This window comes from Uranotaenia lowii, chromosome 3 (assembly GCF_029784155.1).
Source record: "Uranotaenia lowii strain MFRU-FL chromosome 3, ASM2978415v1, whole genome shotgun sequence".
Taxonomy (NCBI): Eukaryota; Metazoa; Arthropoda; class Insecta; order Diptera; family Culicidae; genus Uranotaenia; species Uranotaenia lowii.
Window position 1 is genome coordinate 328,888,969 of NC_073693.1, and position 20,540 is coordinate 328,909,508.

The 20,540-nt window shown below is 38.1% G+C and overlaps 1 protein-coding gene across 2 annotated transcripts in view; it reads left to right on the plus strand.

Annotated features, from left to right (window-relative positions):
• The window catches only part of LOC129754522 (proton-coupled folate transporter-like), a 43,106-nt gene that overhangs the window by 12,171 nt on the left and 10,395 nt on the right, over nucleotides 1–20,540 (plus strand). Inside the window, exons 1-2 of one of the 2 annotated variants that reach the window (XM_055750647.1) lie at nucleotides 6,296–6,544; nucleotides 6,619–7,623. The exons of the other annotated variant lie outside the window; for it this stretch is intronic. Coding sequence (XP_055606622.1) covers nucleotides 6,509–6,544; nucleotides 6,619–7,623 — 1,041 coding nt within the window. The 5' untranslated portion in view covers nucleotides 6,296–6,508. Of the gene's footprint in view, nucleotides 1–6,295; nucleotides 6,545–6,618; nucleotides 7,624–20,540 lie in introns of those variants that run through there. 2 annotated transcript variants of the gene reach the window in all.

A 20,540-nucleotide genomic window follows, 5' to 3' on the forward strand; every position in this document is an offset into this window, starting at 1 on the left:
CTCCACCGAATGTGACCCAAAAATTAATCCTATAAATAAACGACCCAAAAAAAAACGACAACGAGGAACAAAAAACCTTCTTCACCCACGGCTCCAACATCACCCAGCATCCCTGGTAAAACCACAACAACTTCAATGACTCAGGAACAGAAGGGTAAGTCACAAAACTGAAATAGCTAACGGCAACAACCTTCCCAACATAAAAATGGCTCCACAACCAAGTCTAACAGATACAACCCCCAATCAACCAACCGATGAGGCAGACTGGTTCAACTTCCAAACCGAAGTCGATAAATCCCTTGAACTTAGCCCTCCCACATGCATAGAATCCTCTACAAAGGTCCTCACGGAAGCTGGTACGAAAACTATCCCACGAACTAGTGGGGTCCCAAGCAAGACCAGGCTTCCGAAAAGTACAGCTTTGCTATGACAGCTTTTATCTTGCCAAACAAACTGTCTCGGTTTTCCTTACCACTCGGTTCGCTGCTGTACCGTCGGTAACGAATCGAAACGCTTCGGCTACATCGCACACGTGCGAGAACCCAGGCTGTATCTGAACAATCCGCTCAAAGCATGCGTTGCCGAAAATGTTGTGCTTTAACACGTTCGTCGCCACGTCACCCATATTCGGCAGACGGGTGTATTTCCTGGGGGGCCCCGTCATATCAAAAAGCAGGTGACGCTCTCTTACTCAAGTAAGCCGCTCAGTTTAGCCACGCGTTGCAAATTTGGGAACTCTCCCTCTTTTCTTTCTCGCTCCTAGAATTTCTTTGGGCCTGGCTGGTAAAACTACTAAAATGAGCGTGGCGACGAACGTGTTAAGCTGTAGCGAACCCTACCGACAGTTCGGTTTTCATCCCTTCATGCCTCCTGTTTCGAAAATAATTTCATCCTAACTGTCGGCTGCAGGGTGTGACAGTTTTGGGCAGCACTGTCACGGGTGACTGTCGTGCCCATACCGTACCCATGCCCGATCGTATGCGCTGCTGCTCGGTTAGAATAGATCGAACGAGCCATCTATTCGCACCGAGCAGCAGCATACGATCGGCGCGTAACGCGATGTGTGGTGCCGGTGCAGGTTAGGCGAAAAGGGAAGGGGAGAGTGATTGGGGTGATCACCACCGCGAGGCTTCAAGCATAAGGAAAATTCATACGTTCGTTCAAAATTAACTCGGCCCGAGCCAATCTCGGCTACAGTCGGACGAAGTAAGTAGTACTGTCATGCAAATTCAACGCATTGAAAACTGTCACGAAGATATCCCAAAACTGTCACGAAGCTTAAAAATCTTTCATACCCACGAACAAACTCTCGCATGAGGTAAAACAAGGCGTCGCTGTACATCGCACGACCGCTCCTTTTAAAACTTTCGGCGAAGAAATATTCGGGAAACTTTCGTCGAGGTGCATGTGCGACGTTCGCAAGTACTTTTCGGAAGCCTGAGCAAGACTGCAGACCCCTGGTGGCGACCAGAAATCCGATTCGCCATAAAACAGCGGCGCAAAGTCCTACGATCCCTCAGGAGAATCCCCAATGATGACCCAAGAAAACAACAGGCCCTCACTCAATTCAGAACAGCGCGTACTCTTGCGAGAGCAGCAGTCCACTCAGCCAAAGCCGAAAGCTGGCCAAAGTTTACGGAAGAAATTCATATCAACACCCCCACCAGAGTTCTGTTGAACAAAATAAAAATCATAAATGGCGAAAACCGCAGCAATCCCTTTCACCTTCTCCTAAATCAAAAATATACCAATGATCCCACCTCCCTCGCCGATTCCATCTGTGACCACTTTGCATCAATTGTCTACCCCTCCAACAGCCCCCTGCTTCCCTTCCCAACTGACCAAGTCCATAACCAAAAAGACTACAACAGCAAAATTTTCATTCGACGAACTGGAGTCCGCACTGAGAAAAGTCAAAAGACTTTCAGCTGGTCCAGACGACATCGGTTATCCTCTCCTGAAAAATCTATCAGCCACAGGCAAAACCACACTACTCCACATCTACAATCAAATATGAGCTGATGACAAACCTTACCACAAGAAACCTTGACGTTGACACAAAGTTAAAACTATTCAAAACCTATTTATATCCCTTGTTTATCTACGGAGATTTCGCCTTTTTAAATTGTTCTGTTAGGACCATGAACAGACTTCATGTAGCACTGAATTCATGCGTTCGATATGTTTACAACTTTTCAAGGTTTTCAAGCGTTGCCCATCTCCAAAATATGCTTATTGGCTGTCCGTTCGATAGTTTTTATGAATATAGATCTTGCGTGGTAATCCACAGAATACTTACTAAAGGAGGCCCAGATTATATAAAAAGCTTATTTGTTCCTGTGAGAAACCCAAGAACTGTCAATTTCTTTATCCCACCGCATGTGTCTGTTTATTATAACAATTCGTTTCTCGTTAGAGGCATCTCGATTTGGAATAATCTTCTTACCCAATTAAAGTCCATAAAAACGAAATCAGAGTTCAAGAAAGCTTCACTAATAAGGTTTGCGTAAATAATGTAACAATAGGATTTAAATAGTTGAGTCGATATGAAAGTCATCAGAAACTTTTTTTAGTAGTTAGTTAGCTGAAATTTAAATCAAAAATATCTCTAAATGTAGAAAATTAAAAAGATTTTGTCTTAAGTTATATGAAACTACCACAATGCTGGAAACTTGGACTTGTCATCCCTATCTCCAAACCGAAACAAACCCCTAACTCTGATGGCCTGTGTCGGGAGAATCATGCAAAGAATGGTGAACCGACGATTACATGCCATCCTCGAAAAACAACAGCTTCTAGACAACCGTCAGTTTGCATCCATCGATGACTATTTCGAGGAACTGGAGTCTTTTATTGATCCAACTACACAAAAACAACATCATATAGAGTGCCTATCTCTGGACTTGTCGAAAGCCTCCGACCGTGTCTACCGATAGCGATAATCAACCAACTAAACAACTGGGGAATCGGCGGCCGAATGTTGCGAAACATAGCCGACTTTCTCCAAATCAGAACAGTCCAGGTCCCTGTTAACGGCAAGCGCTCCCACACAAGACCTATCCATGGAGGCGTACCACAAGGTTCAGTTATTGCTCCATCTCTATTTGTAGTAGTGGTCAACACGATATTTCAAAAAGTCCCAAGTAACACGAAAAACATTGGTCTACGCCGATGATATTCTCCTCATAACATCTTCAACTTTCTCCAAAACTACACGAAAAACACTTCAAAATGCTCTGAACGATGTGCAAACTGGGCACCCTCAGTCGGCTTCCAGTTCTCCCCCAGCAAATCGCACCTACTCCACATCGGTCCGAACCGAAAAAGACTTGGAAAGTTTCCTAGTCTCACCATGAACAACCAGACAATCCCGTTGACCCGCTGTACCCGCCTGCTAGGACTATGGATGGACGATCGCTTAAACTTCAAATACCATCTCGACCAAGTGCGATTGAAAGCCACCGGGAAAATATCCATCCTCCAAATCCTTGCCAACAACACCAGCCACGCACACAGAGACTCTTTATTTCGGTTCCTTCACGGCTGGTTTTTGCCCTCCATACTTCACAGTATAGGGCTCCTCAGTCGTGCCAACATTGAAGTCGCATCAATAAACTGGAACCTCTGTATAATCGCTGCGTTCGAATTATCAGCTCCGCTTTTCGAACCAGTCCGATTCCATCTTAAATGGCTGAGAGAAGCCTGGCAAATGGCGGTTCCAAAGAATCCTCTATGGCAATCCGCACGAACAAATTCCTCTCGGAATTGACAGGCAATGAAATTCCGCCTATCTGTCCCCGTCCTGAACCTTAAATCAGATACTGGAACGATAAAACTCCGAAAGTTCATCTAGAATTGTTGCGCAGAATAAAACCTAACGACCCCCCAAAGGCCATCCAAACACACTTCAGACAGCTGGTCAATTTCAAGTATGGTCACCTCCCATACGTTTACACTGATGGGTCGAAAACACCCGCTGGCCGTGTTGGCAGCGGCATCTACAACGGCAGAAACAATGCTCAGTATTTAGTGCTGAAGCATTTGCCATCCTCAAGGCAGTTCAAATCTGCAAGCCAAACACGGTGATCTCCCAAATCCTCCATCTCCCAAATGGCCCACGACAAACGGATAACCTTCTACTGGGTACCAAGCCACGCAGGAATCCCCGGCAATAAGGCCGTGGACAAACTCGCTGCTGCTGCTACACTTCTTGACCCTCCATTGATAGGTATTCCTCAGCAAGACGCCACCACCCACATAAAAAACATCCTTCAGCTGGCATGGGACCTGGAATGGGACTCAAATCATCAAGCGAAGCTCAGGGAAATAAAGAACACCACTCTTAGATGGAACGACCGACCAAGCCCACTCGAAAGAAGAGCCCTCACCCGTCTTCGCATCGGTCACGCACGCCTCACCAACGAACACCTTTTGATGAAAACTGACCCTCCGAATTGTCCATGGTTATCACAGTGAAACACATCCTCACCGTGTGTCCACAATTCTACACCACCCGACAAACTAGTGGCCTAGCATCAAATATGCGAGAGATTCTCAGCAACTGCCCCCAAGAAGAATCCAAATTAGTTGCCTTCCTCCGCAAAGCCGGATTAATCTACAAAATATAGAGAACTACCACGAAGCATGACCCTGATGGGTTAACCAACCAATCGAATCGAGGAAGATTGACCCTAACGAGTTAAACTCCTATCAAAAAAGATAAAAAATGTTTTATGGAAATAAGTCAGTCTCAAGTTATTTAGTATAATTTTATCATTTAACGCTTAGTTAGGGTTGCCTAGGTCCTGAGGATGTTTGAAAATCTTCTTTTAACAAGGAATTCATGTTTGTCAATATAAATTTGCAGTTTTATATTCAAATGCTAGGCGTTATTTATTCTATTTTAAACAATTTTAAAGATGAATTGAAGGAAAGAACCTTTGTTACGGAGATATAGTTTTTTCTTCTACAATTTATGCACCAAAAGCCATACGGTTTTCCGATGTTTGCAATAAAATAAAATAGTTGGATGGATGGATGGATTACAAAAATTATTGAGCTATCAATTTGATTGCCTATACATTTTACAGCCTCTTTAGGAAGAGGAGTTCCAATAGAAAATTTAGAAATTTTAGGAGAATAAAAGGAGCGTAGGCTTTGAGCAGGCGCGTCGCTTACCAAGTTGACATTCCATGCCACATTACCTTACACCCCAAATACTTAGCGTGCGATTTGTAGACGGATGGCGTACAGCCGGCCTCCGCAAAACAAATCATCACAAGTGCTGCATTTCCTTTCCCCTATCGACTACATGGACTTGGCTGGCGTCGTTATTGGTTCATATTAAAAATAGGGATTCTCAAAATTGGACAGTGAGAATGTGTTGATTATCTCGAACCAATCACGGAGTGCAACTATTATGGCATTTGCCAAGAGGGGCCGCAGGTAGACCGTAGTTGATAGCAAGCCCAAGCCAAGGTTGCTGAAATTTCAGAATCTGAGTCACAGATCACAGAATTTTTAATATTTTCACAGAATTCGAAGATTTTCTAAATTTTGCGCAAGTTTCCGAAATTATAATTTTTTTTTTGTCATTTTCGACTTTTTATATCTGACTATAATTCATCAAAGTATGAAAACAAGGTAATGTAAATTGACTTTTTTCTATTAAAACTGTAAAGAATTTCCAATTTGTTGATGTTTGACATGATTTCCCTATGAACTTCATAGAAAAAGCGTCACAGAAAACCGTCACAGAGTTTAAGGTTCAAATCACGGAATTCGATAATTTTTTTTTTTGTCATAAACACAGCATTTTTTTCGGCCAGCTGAATTTCCACGAAATACAAACTTGAAAATTGCATAATCTACCTTCAATAAATATTATGAATTTTAATTGAAAGTTGTCGAAATTGTCAAAATTGTTAAAATTTTCATAATTTTGAATATTTTCAAAATTTAAAAAAAAAATTCAAAAATTTCAAAATAATTAAAATGAGACAACATGCCTCAAAATGTTGAAGTAGCTGAACCAATGAACAGGGGAAAAATCAACAAAATTTTTACGATCATATGGCAAATAATATGCCAAGTCACCGTTACTAGTCACACCGCCGCCACCCGTCATGAATCACACTACGCCTCTGGACGCTAATTCTATATTATTTGGATAAATAGAATTATGCATGATTTCTAGAGCTTCGCGTTATTTAGCTGGTAGGTGGTTGACGGAATTTCACTCTCCCATCGACCTCTCTCTTTACCGGGAACAAACAAACAAGTCTAGCATCGGTTGGCGAACGCTTTCTACAATAGTTTATACGTAGTGATTGGCGGCGTCGCGCATCTTTGTAGTTGACGTCGTCGTCGGGCATCGCCGATCCGTTTCAGGCTTAACGCGTAGCAGGTGCTCCTCTCTAGTGTAGTCCAGACAATTCACAGCTCATCATCAGTCACAATTGAATTAGGTAGCTGCTGGAACGTAACATGTGATCCATCTCCATCGACCATGTCTATCAGTGCCGACGATCAGACGTGGGTTCAGGTGAGTTTTTTTCGCGGAATTGCTCTAGGGGGAAATTATCGTCTTTTTTGCATTCCCTCTTGAACAATTGCTAGGGTGCTTCCGGAAAGGGGCAGCCATGGTACCGGAAGATCACGGTGGAACCCACGTTGTTCCTGTACATGATGTCCCATATGCTGACATCGGTTGTCGAACAAGTTTTCTACGTCTACAAGGCCTGTACGGTCAATCACGGATATGGACACAATGTATGTGCCAACATCGAACACTACCAGGAGATCAAAAAGGAAGTTCAGGTCACAACGTCTACGTTCCTGATGTGGAACCACATCGCCATGAATGTTGTTCCGATTGCTTTGGCGTTTTTCTTAGGACCTTGGTCGGACAAGAGAGGCCGGAAACTCCCTCTACTTTTGGGACTAGTAGGAAAATTGATACATTCGATAATGATTATGATCAACACCAAGATGGATTGGCCCCTGGAATATGTGATCTACACGGCAACGATCCCAAGCGTCTTCACCGGGGCAGGTGTAGCGATATTCGGTTCATGCTTCGCCTACATCACAGATGTAACAACCGCATCAGAGCGTACGATGAGAATCGCGATTCTAGAAGCGTCATTTCTCAGCACGATGCCCGTTGGCGTTGCTCTGGGGAATGTGTTGTTCAATCTGAGCAACAAGTCGTTTTTCCTAATGTACGTGATTAATGCCTCACTCTTGCTGGTATCCATGTTGTATTCGATAACGAGATTGCAATCTCGTACAACCGAGCGTCAAGTGTCGATCCGGGAGCTACGCTGGTATCAAATACCGGGTGACATCTTTGACAAGGAGCACGTCGTCCATTCTCTGAAAACTCTTTTCAAGAAACGTCCAATGGATGGACGTTTTTACCTGTATATTCTTATGGCGGCCACTGCATTTTATACCTTTCAACGGGACGAGAGACCCATGATCTACCTCTATACTCAACTTAAATTTAACTGGAATACCGACAAATACAGCTACTTCCGGACCTACCAATCCACGATGTACGTTATGATGCTGATCATTGGGGTTCCCTTCTTCCTGAAGCTTTTGAAGATGCGAGATACGGTAAGATTATTAAAATTTTATATTTTCCAATACGTTTATCTCCATATAATTGAAAGGTATGATTAAACAACTTTAAGCTGTGTGGGTTTAGTGGTCCAAAAAGACCAATGTGTCACCGAATCGAAACCGTGGGGGCTAAAATAATTTAAAAGCCTATCACAAGCTCTATGCCAAATTTCAGTTACTTCTGTAAGATCGCTCAACGAGACACTACCCAACTAACCATGAGCACTATTGTTTGTCACTTTGAAAGCATCATATCTGCATTCTAGATGCTAATTTGCTTCATGTTAACACATCAAGGGCTATACTGCATTATAACAGCATTCCATGTTCTATGTTACATTATATCAGCAACATTTCTTAGCTTAGCTTTGTTGATTACTCATTAGACTGAGTCGACTTGGGGTCATTTTTAATTTCTCAAACCCTTGGGTCTTAAAAGCTTCGTTTTGGTTCAAAACTCATTCATGGTTTTTTGCAGAATTTTTAAGTAACGTTTACATGAGTAAATTTGGACTTTTATATTTGTATGGAAAAATTGAATATTCCGTACTGAAAAATCAATATCATTTTTGTTTCTACTGTGGATCCGAGCCTGCTTACGGTTTTTGTGCCAATTTTTGAATTCCTTAAAAAAATTTCACTGAACATCTTTGTGAGAGACTGTTGGTTTTTTTGGCATTGATATACAAAAAATTCAATTGACATCACTGCTGAGTGCCTAGCGAAGTATTGCGTGAAAAGTAGTCATTCAATACCTCGCTAGGCCCCAGCAGAGATGTTAATTGAATTTATTGTTCATCAATGCCAAAAGACATGCCCCTATTCAACATCTAATAACTTTTTTGTCTAATAAGATACGAAGTTACAGTCTTCGAGAAAGTTGTTCAGCAGAGAATTTCCTTTAAGGAATTCAAAAATTGGCACAAAAACCATAAGCAAGCACGGCTCTACAGAAGAAATAAAAATGATGTAGATTTTTCAGTATAAAATATTCAATTTGTCCAAAAAAACATAAAAGTCCAAATTTACTCAAGTAAACGTTACTTAAAAATTCTGCAAAAAATAATGAATGAGTTTTGAACCAAAACGAGACTTTTAAGACTCCAAGGTTTGAGAAATTAAAAAATTACCCCAAATTGACTCAGTCTACTACTCATATCCACCTTATATCATTAAGCTGGAAATGCTGTGTAAAAATAATTATACATAAACAATCAAAAAAGACTTCTCATAACACATAATTATTGAAATATATTGTTTGAAAATCTTCTTCATGCAAACTTTTTTTTTCCTAGCTGTTATTTCTGTTATGTTCATGTATATTTCAAATGCGACTTTTCAGAATGAAGAACATAATTTAATTAAAACGAAATATTTGATATCTGAAGGTTTTATGAATGAAGAAAAATTTGTTCTAAATCAATTTTTAGTAATGATAATTGGAAAAAATTCAGATTCTACTCAGCGCCTCATATTGATTTCGCTTTTACGGTGAAGAAAATAAATGAATCAACCAATACAAAACTTTAACTCATAACATACAATTGAGATTTACGCTCAAATAGCGGATTGAAGTTTACTATTAACATCAGTCGATGTGAGCTTAAATCTCAATTGTAGCGTAATCTGGCGAACGTGGGGTGCCCGAGAAATTGGAGAACGGTTGCCATGGACCGAGTGAAATTTAGGAATTATGTTCGTCAAGTTATGTCGTGAGACGGAATACTATGTAAATAAATAAATAAAAATAAAATATTAACATCAGTCACGATACTTAAAGTTTGAAAGTTGCACAGAATTTAAAAACAATTTTTTCATTCAAAATTCTCAACTCTATTAATTCTCTGTCTCTTTTATCACTTGAATGACTCCAGTCGGAATGTGTTTTTTACAACCTCAATTTGGTTATAATAAAATCTTAACAATTCCCGATGTAAAAGTTCATATTTCTCATATCTTCCAAATAAACTTCAAAACAAAGCGAGTAACATTTTTGAAGGATTTTATAGAGACATGTACCCTAAGCGTTCTGTAGTTGTATATCCTAACATGCCTGTAAATTTTCGAATAAAATTACATCTGTTGATTGTAAATATTTGGAAAAAACACTCTTATGGGTTAAATGCATAAAATGGAAAAAACTATTTATAATAGGTTTCGATTTCTCAAAAAATTTAAAACTTTTAAATTAATAGCATTTATTGACTATTGACTGGAAAAGATGTTTAATCATTTCGCATTTTATTTTAGAAACAAAATCCTAGATTTGCTAATACTTATCAAAATGAATAACGGGTTTTAAAAATTAACTTAGTGTTATGGTGTTTGGTAAGTACAAGGAATAATAAGCAAATAAATGATTTTGATTTTCAAAAACGTTGAAACCTGTAAAATGTTTTAACACGAAGTGAATTAATGTTAACACAATTGTATCGTTCTAAAACGGTTCAGATGGCAAAGAATAAGTCGCATTGATTCGCCCACCTCCAACAACTTCACACACGATTACGACTTTCGATAATTACACTCCACTTGATGAATCGACCGATATAAATTAATTTAGCGCACTATCAAAATTATTGAAACTAGGTCATTGAAAATTAAGGAAAAATAAATTTGGAAAAATTACGAAGCAAAACACGACCGCGAAAAAAAATGCGACCACACTCGCGCACTCGAGCAAGGCAAACTTTGTTCTCTGCGTTAGAGCAAGTTCACTGGTGTTGGGAAAAAGTGGTAGAAATTTCGACACTTACGGCACATTTTGAAAATTTTGCCATGTAAAAACATTTTCAAGATCTGTGGCCTTCTAGATTTTTTTACAACACGTGTTGTATTTTCGCATGCTGTGATGCAAAAATAGCTATATTTCTATCACGTATGACTGAAATAGAAACAGTGTTGTAAAAAAATACAACGCCTTAAGATCTTGAAAACATTTTTGCATGGTAAAATTTTCAAAATGTCAAAATTTTTACCACTTTTTCCCAACACCATTGAACTTGCTCTTATATCAGCTACATTTCCATCTATTTAATCAAGGAAAATAAAATCCCGCGGAATATTTTTTTGTGACGTCACAAAAACGATTGTATCGAAAATTTATATGAGAATGGTAGGAATTTCAAAGAAAAACACGTTTGAGAACAAAAATGAATTCCAATTTCATTTCGATTATGTTTTAAGGCCTCTATTTCACTATTTTATAAAGTATATTGGTCCTTTGAAGATTGCTATATTTTTTTTCCTTATTTTATGAATGAATGCAATGTCGCCTTGAAGCTAAAACGATCAAAAATGAAGAAAAATCACCTTTTAAAAGCTCTAGCTGGTAGATATTGAGTGTTCAACTGATTGTCATGATTATAATTCAACCCATTTTCCATATACAATTCTTATGTAGAACAATTAGTATCCTTAAATGATTGTTAAATCAGTTTACTAAAATGCCAATAAAAGATTGTTGTTTTGCATAAAAAGTTGTGTTTAGATCACTTTGTTGTGATAAGGAGCTTAAAAAGCACTGACTTGAACATTTTCATGGAAGACTTTGAAATAATTTTAAAGTTTTGCAAATTTCAGTGGTGAAAATCCACCTTTTTTTTAACTTCGGTGGACTATTTTATAGAAAGCTATTCGGAAATACAACTTTTTTGTACCGATCTTGAAGATCAAGAATCCTTCTACAATAACATGTTTTCAAAGTAGAAATTTTCCAGCAGATTCTTCGAATTATCAGCGAAAAAGACAAGTTTCCTAGTAAATTAACAGATTTGTCGTGATTGTGACGTCTCAGCCTGTACCAATACTGAAGCAGGGCTGCCTTGGCACTACCTTCTTTAAATATTCCTTGCTATTTAATCGGCTTTGCACCATTGCTAAAAAATGTGCTGTCGTACTTTTTATTATATTTTCGGACACTTTATAAAACTTCCTACGATTAATTTTTTTACAAATAAAAGACGTGACCTTGCTATCCCAAATTCGATAACAGAATGGCCTATACGCTTTCTCTTTTCTTCAACCTTTCATCATACGCTTTTTTTAAGACTGACGGCATCGAGATTCCGCACGTCAAAATTTAGAATACCTACTTTTAATCAGTAAATCCTGTTTCACACGAGTGTTGACATGAAGTTTTTCAAATCATTTCCTACAGATTCCAATTAGAAATTAATGCATCTTTCATAACATCAATTCCATACGTTAAATCGGGTATGATTTCTATCCAGCTATTTTTTTTCTTATTCCTCTTATCTTCTCTCTGTGCTTTTCACTTTCACCTTCCTTTTTCCACTTCTCCCTCTTCTCACTTATCAATTATTATTTTTCCCAGTTCGCTCTTCTTCTTCTTCCTCCCTATATTTATCTTTTCCTGATTTTAATTTCATTTTCATAGAACCAATCGATCACATTTTTTACAGTACCTAATTTGGTTTATTCCTATTATATGTTTTTAGTTTTCCTCGTTATTTTTTGTTTCTTCTTCTATTATCAAACTATTTTTTGTTTCGTAGTTTTACTTCTTCTGTTTTACTCATCAGCTTTTATCTATTCCTTTTTTATCCATTTTTCATAGATGACCCTTAATTTTTTTTTTATTTGCTTATCTCTCTTTTTCTTTCCCATTCTCTTTATTATTGGATCTCATTTACATCAAAATTTTATTGTCTTCCAAAGTTTTTCATCAAAATATCTAACTTTCCTCGTATCCCTCATTGAATTTTATAATTTCAAAAAATATTTCAAGTCTTTTATCAATGGAAGGCTTCCATCTCTTTATTTATTCTTTATCATCTTTTATCTATCATCCGATTTTATTAAATTCTAACTTTTTTTGCGGTTTTTCTATTGTTTTTTTAATTGCTATTATCTATTTCTTGTTGTTTATCTTTTTTTATGTGTTTATTATCCTTATTCATTATTCTTTTTTTTTCTCTTTGTTTGTTTCGATTCTTTCATCGCTTTTCTCACTTCGTCGTTCTTTCTTCTCTTTTATATCTTTTCTTTGCCCTGCCATCTTGTCGTACTCTCGTTATGACCAGATCTTATTGCAGTCCATTTCTCTAACTGGATTGATTTTTTTCAGTCACGCCTAAGTACATCAGTTCAAAGTGGTGGTAATTCACAATTCATTTTGATTACAGTAAATAGTAAAACAGCAGCTAATCTCACAATGTTCAATAAAAGAATTGGTGCTCTTTTTGAGTGCTCATTCTTATGTTTACCTAGTAGTTGAATGGTTAGGTTTTTTGAATCCACATCAGCTACTTAAAGTTGGGTTTGGGTTTTATTCATTTGGCGTGTTTATCTAAATTGAACACTAAGTCAAAAATTCTGCGCCAAAATACACTTAGTCTCAGATTGTCACTTTTTTTTTAAATTCCACTCATAGTTGGTTTCCATGAATGCATTTGTTAATTAGCTGTAGAGTTTGATGAGCACATTCACTGAACGAAGAAACAATTATTGGGTAACTGCAATAAATGTCAATCATTTTTCAGTGGGGTATTTGTTTTCAGTTTTGAAAACCCCCTGCTCAAATAAATCAATTGCTAGTGACTTTGACAGTTTGGTTCTTGACCTATACGATTCAACATTCAAATTTTGTTGTGGTTCTAGTTTTTGTTACATTTTTATGTAGTTCATAACTTTGTATTCACAATGTAGCTCAAAAACTGGAACTGAATAACCTATCCCGAGCAACTTTATTCTATGATTGATTTTAGGGTCGAACTCGAATGGCTAATGTTCTACCGACTGAGCAAAGTATGGTCCAAGTCTTACAACTGCGCAGAAATATGGTATCGTCAATCGTCAAGGAATGTGAATTTTTTTTCAATGATTTTTTTTAGAATCCCCTGTTACAGATTTTTGGAAAGGTCCGGTTTGGCCCGGTTGCCCGGTTTCTTTAAATTCGTTGAAAAAAGGCCCGGATTTAGCCGGATTTGTTCAGTTTTTTTTTTTTTTGCAGAACCTAGCTCTTACCTCAAAATGAGGTTTTACTTTTGTTGATTTTAACGTCCAAAAACAAAATTTGTCAAGAAAGTGTTATCATCAAGTGTCTTTTTTGGTTGCCTTTAATCAGATTTTTTTTTTGTTTTAATCTCGGTTTTTGTTGGATAATTTGGGTCGAAAATTTAAAAATCAAATATCCGATTTTTGGCTAGGTTTCATATAAAATAGTCCGCATGGCTCGTTTCGAACACGTGCTGGAAAAATTATGGCAACCTAGAATTATTGAGATGGATTGATATTTCACAACTACTTTCATAATTGAACTTTGACTGAACTGCTTTTGAATTATTTCATGTTTCTAAAGAGAAAATTTTCAGAAAATTTGAAAAAAAATTACATCTGCCTGGATTTTTCATTGCATTTGAAAGTTGTTCTACTAACGTATCACCAAAATATTTCTCTATAATTTGCTAGCGTAAAAATGGTTATTTATCATACGTTAATGTCTACTTTCATGATGGTTTCTATGAAACTTATCGTAACCAATAACCAATAACTTATCGTAACCAATTTTGTTGTTAGCTATCACATCTCATAAGTAGAATCGTTACGTCATTTTTACAAGCATCATTTCTAGCTCCACTAGTCGAACCTAGCGGTCATTGACAGTACAGGCTAAAACAGATCAATCTCCCCGAACAAATCGTATTCCAATCGCTTGCACCGCTGGAATCACCTTATGAACTCAAGATTTCGGTGTCTTATTATCTTACTCTTTTTGTTGCTTAATTTGTTCACCCCTACTCATCGAGGAGGGTTGTTTGAGGAGTTTCGTCAAGAAGCTCGATTCCGGTCGATATCTATGGGCGACAATCACTGTTACGATACGACATGTTTTCTATGTTATTATCTCAGTGAATGAAGACTGTTCTTAAAATGTGCGATGATCTGTTCGCATTTTGTAACTACTGCGCCTACAATGTCACTCACGGCTAGAGCGTGCCTAAGAGACAGTTTCACGTCGTGCGTCTTCAACGTCTCCGTTTAATGTGTTCAACTGTGTTTCATCGATAAGATGACTTTCAATGGTTTTAATAAAGTTGAGGTAAGGTTCAAACAATGAAATTGCATTGATCCTGTTGAAAACATTAACTTCGATACCGTAGAAAAAGTGTAGACAACTTCAACCATGGTACCGAAAGATCACCGTGGAACCTACGCTGTTCCTGTACATGCTGGCAAACAATCTGACGGCAGTAGTCGAGCAGGTATTCTACGTCTACAAGGCCTGTTCGGTCAACTACGGGTACGACATAGAAATATGTGCAAACATCGAACACCACAAGGACCTCAAGAAGCAAGTTCAGGTGACGACTTCAACGTTTCTCATGTGGAACGGTTTTGCCATGAACGTTGTTCCGATACTGTTGGCGTTCTTTCTGGGACCTTGGTCAGATCGACGAGGACGCAAACTTCCTCTGGTATTCGGGTTGATGGGAAAGTTGTTCTACTTCGTAATGATAATGTTGAACATCAACATGACCCACTGGCCTCTGGAATATGTGATCTACACAGCAACGATCCCTAGTGGCTTCACCGGAGCAAGTATTACCGTATTCGGTTCGTGTTTTGCTTACATTTCGGATGTTACAAGTGATTCTGAACGAACGCTACGAATAGCCATTCTGGAGGCGTCATTTCTCTGCACAATGCCTATAGGAGTAGCTCTCGGGAGTCTGATGTTCAATTTAACGGGTGGATCGTTTTTCCTAGTTTTCGGTTCTAGTGCCACACTTGTGCTGATTGCAATCGTTTATTCCATAGTAGGTCTTCAACCTCAAACTAACCAACAGCAAAGATCCGTAGCCGAACTCAAGTGGTACCAAATACCAGGGGATATCTTCGATGCCACTCACGTAACCCATTCCTTACAAACCTTGTTCAAGAAACGTCGCAGAAGTCGCAGAAGTCGCAGAAGCTATCTATTCATCTTCATGGCAGCGACGTCTTGCTACACATTCCAGAGAGACGAGAGGCCGCTGATCTATCTGTACACGCAGCTCAAGTTCAACTGGAACGTGGACCAGTTCAGCTACTTTCGAACGTTCCAATCAGCGGTGTGTGTGCTCATGCTGATCGTCGGTGTTCCACTGTTTCTAAAGTTGCTGAAAATGAGGGATACGGTAAATGTTTCTTTGATACTTTTTTTAACCTTATGCATAGTAGGCTGTGGCTTTGGCATGATTTTTATCAGACTTTGACAAATGAGATTGTGATTGCGAGTTTTTATTTCAAATTTAATTAGAAAAATGAAAAATTGTGTTCGAAGACATCGCTTTTTTGGATTTGATTGAATACAAGTTTAGTGTCTCGCGAATATCGCATATTATTGATTCACATAAAATTTGCTCTGGAAATGATGTTCAAATAGTTTTTTTTTGTTTCGATTATAGTCGTATTAACATCTTTTTGTTATTCGCGACTTATATCAACGATGCAGTTGGAGGACAGTCATTGAAAAATTTATCCGGTACAACTGTGATCGATGTTTACTCTTGGGCTCGAACTGACGGACATCGGCAAATAATACTCTAACAATCGACAAATTGGATTAAATATTTTTATTTTTATTTTTCTTTTTTCACGTGGGAAACATTATCTGTTACCTGCATGAATATAAAAAGCCGAAAAAAAATCCGATTGACAGATATCTCTGACAACCAGATGACAGATTACTAGGTTGCCGGTCTATCGTGGTTCATCTTATTGATTTAAATTTTTATATCATAGTTTTGATTACAAAAGCTACTCACGCTTAGAGAATTGAACTGCTGCTCTCTATGTTGCAATGAAACTCGCCAGCCTCTCGACCAATCCAGCAATAGCTCATTGCCACTGTAAAAATTAGTATTTCAACTAATCTGAATTTTTTATTTTAACTCGCGTATGAGCAATGTATAAGCTCTCAACCAACCCATTCGATTAGTTGAGAGCTTATACATTTCGTTTTTCAAGGACTTTCAGTTCAGCATATAAATATGTGATTACAAATATTTCATCTTCAAAAGTTTATTCAAATAAATCGCTTTCTAAACATTATTAGGCAAAAGACACTTTTACCTACGACAGCGGCCTAGTCCTCCTGCAGAAACCCGATGTTTTTTTTCCGAAATGATGGGAATTAACTGCTTTTTGATTTCCCGCTGGAGAAAGGGTTTTTCTTGAGAAAGCGATGGATGATGAAAAGGCTCTGAAAATATAAAAACGATGTTAAAAATCCGGAAAATTCTTCTCCATATGTATTTTTTTCAACCTTAGAATTTTTTTTCATTTTGCGTTGAATTCAATTGTGAATATATGTAAGTACTGCTAAGAACAAAACAAATACTATGACATAAAATTGACAAACATATTTGACATGTCGCTAAGGATTCCCAGATAAGTTTCTTAAAACACCTAGAAGTGTCTTAGAATTCCCAAAATAAGATCTTTTGCACACCTAGAAGTATCTTAGAAAGCGCGTTTAGCGAACGCAACCCACCTTCTTAAAAGAAGTTGCATTTAAGGTGCTTAGAAGTTCTGTTATCGTTTTTTTAACCTTTTAAAAGGCGATAGAAGCTCCTCAGTAACTTTTACGTTACGTTTAGCCAAATGTGAACTTCGGAGTTCCATCTTTAAGTAAGAGCGCAACTTTTGGTTGCTTGGGGTGTTATTAGGGACGAACAATTTATTTCAGTTATCCAATTTTGGTTGGCCAAAGGGGTCGTCCACATGATTATACATCGGATGGCAATGACAATCGGAACATGGAAGTTTTCAGGGACGGATAATGGATTTCAGGTATCAAACTTGGTGTAAAGGGTCGGCAAAAGGGGTTGTCCGTATTTCCCGTTAACTTTTTTTTTGCGGAACTGACGTTGTATATGTAATGTATAATACATTGGATTGCAATGAAAGTTCATACAAGTGGGTTTTAAAAGACGGGCAGCCGATTTCAGGTGTCAAATTGTGTAAAAGGGGTCGGCCAAAGGGGTCGGCCAAAGGGGTCGGCCAAAGGGGTCTCCTTTATTACCTGTTCACTTTTTTTTTAAGATATTGACATCAATATACACCGAATTGGGATGCAAATTGCCACACGTGAGTATTTCGGAACAGCCCCATATAACCTGTTCAATGTGTTTACGATCATGACGTTGGATTAAGATGAAATTGGCACAAAAAATGTTGTGTAACGGGTCAGCAAAAGGGGTCGTGATCGTGTCTAAGTTAATCTCTTAATTTAGATTCATAAGAATCGTAATATAACGACAATAGCGGCTATAAGGACAGATTATCAAGGCTGCAGTTATGAAAAAAAATTGTTTTTGATTCAGCCTCCAGTAGAAAGGCGAACTGGCACAGGGAGCACAGATTTTAAAGGCTGCTGCTACGAACAAAATTGCTTCTGATTCGCCCACTGGAAAAAGACGAAGACAAAGAAATTTGCAGACTTTTCAGGTTGCTGGTGCTGATTGTTTGTTTTGGTTTGGCTTTCCGGTGAAAAAAAAAACGGAGTTGGCTAAAGAAGTGCAGTTTTACAGGCTGCTGCTGATTGTTTGTTTTGGTTTAGCTTTCCGGTGGATAAAGATGGAATGGCTTTAGAAGTGCACTGTTTGTTTGCTTTGATATTGCCATCCGGTGGCCAAAGGCGGAATGGCTTCGGAAGCGCTGATTTTTAAAGCTGCTGCTGCTGATTGTTTGTTATGATTTTGCTTTCCGATGGAAAAAGACGGATGGCTTTGGAAGCGCAGATTTTTAGGACTGTTGCTGCTGTTTTTTTTTTTTTGTTTTGGTTAGGCTTTCCGGTGGAAAAACGGAATTAGCTAGGAAAGTGCAAATTTTTAAGGCTGCCTCTGCTGAATGTTTGCTTCGATTTTGCTATCCGGTGGAAAAAGACGGAATGAATTTGGAAGCACAGATTTACCAGCAGCTTCTGCGGATTGTTTACTTTAATATGGACTTCCGGTGGAAAAAGACTTAATTTTTTGTTTGTTTGTTATGATGTTGCTTTACGGTGGAAAAAGACAGATGCGCAGGTTTTTGGAAGCGTACATTTTCAAGAAGCTTCTGCTGATTGTTTACTTTGATTTGGCATTCCGGTGGAACAAGACTCAATTAGCTTAGACAGAGCAGATTTCTAATACTGCTTCTGCTGATAGTTTGCTTCGATTTAGCCTTCCGGTGGAAAAAGATAGAATTGCCTGAGGAAGCGCAGATTTTTAAGGCCGGTGCTGATTTATTTTGTTTTTTGGATTTTCAAGGCTTGCTGATTGTTTGTTTTGAAATGGCCTTTTTAGGAAGACTGCTTCTAAGAATACTATCGGATTATTCCTACTCTCGTTAACAGAGACAAAGTGAAAAGAAAAGCACAGTCAGGGCGAGTACAGCTTCGGGTGTGGTCTTATACCAATACACGGAATCGTCCATCTTATGACAGGCAATCGTAATCGTAGACATGGTAGGCGAACAATTAGCTGTCAAAAAGCGCTCCGTCTCCACCCCCACCACTGAGAAACTTTTGGTACCCCTTGCCTACTTTTCCTCAATATGCATCCACCTGTAGCTGTAGGTACTCTGGGCACAGTTTGGAAAACCTGTTGCCAAGAATATTTTCGGATTGTTCCGGCTCTGGTAAACAAAAGCAGAGCTACAGGAAAAGCAAGAACATTTTCGGATTGGATGAAGAACATGCAGAAATTTAATAAAATTTTAAGATTTGAAAAGCTGGACTGACAAATGAGATAAGGGGAATATTTGAAATATTAAATTTTGTATTTTAGAAAAACAAAAATCTTTAACTAAAAGATTCTATTGAGAATAGAGTTGAGAAGGAATGTAGAGATGAGCTGAAGGATATGCAGAAATTTAATACAATTTGTAGGTTGAAGAGTAAAGATGGAAATATGGTGTCACGTCATCTACGGACGCACCTCTACCATCAAGTGGACCCCATCAAAGTACGCCGTCACTGGTAGCCGAAAAACCTCAAAACGGTAAAACACATCATTATCGGTAATAAAATTACTCATTAAGTTTAGTGGACATATAGTCTGAGTCACTGGGCCAAAGCGAGAAGTGTCAGAAGAAGATTTGAGAAAGAAGGAAAAGATTAAGTTTAGCGAAAACAGTTGAGGAGTAAAAATTTACAGAATTTTCGATTAGAAATTATACTAACATTTAGTTACTGTTACAGTTACGTTCCAAACGACTAACACCGGAATCGTTAGGTTGAAGAAGCATTAAGTGCGTTTAGTTTCGTGAAGGTAAACTGAAGTGTGAAAGATTTGAACTGTATGTAACTTATGTAGGTCTAATATCACAGGTAGTCGTGGCGTAAACCTAATTATTCCGCTGAACATAGTCAGTGCCGATCAAAGTTAGTGCCGAACCCGACCGGAGAACAGGTAAATCCTAAATAAGACAACAATTTAAAATCTGAACAGATAGATAACCGTTGTAAACAATTGCGTTTGCCACAGGTTAAAATCAGTGCTAGCCGTACCGTACGTCACTCGAATTTCGGACTGAACACAATACTAGCAAAAAGGCATTAAACGTGAGTAGACAAATGCTACACCACACACACACACATTATAATGTAAAATTAAGCAATTTACTGTCAATTTAAATCCCTAAATGCTGAATTAAAATAATTACAGGGATAATTTAACGATAGAAATAAATCGTTCAAATTACCGGAATCCGCGTCGTTTAATTCTTGTTTTGAGAACATATGGAATGAAAATTAAGGATATTCGGTAGATAACATTTTGTTCCAGAGAGAAAAAAAAACAAAAGTCGAAGCGTCAAAAGTTATAATTTAGCATAGAGGTGAGCAGGAATGTAGAAATGAGATGAAGGATATGCGGAAAATAAATCAAATTTCATAAAACATAAAATAAAATAATAGTTTC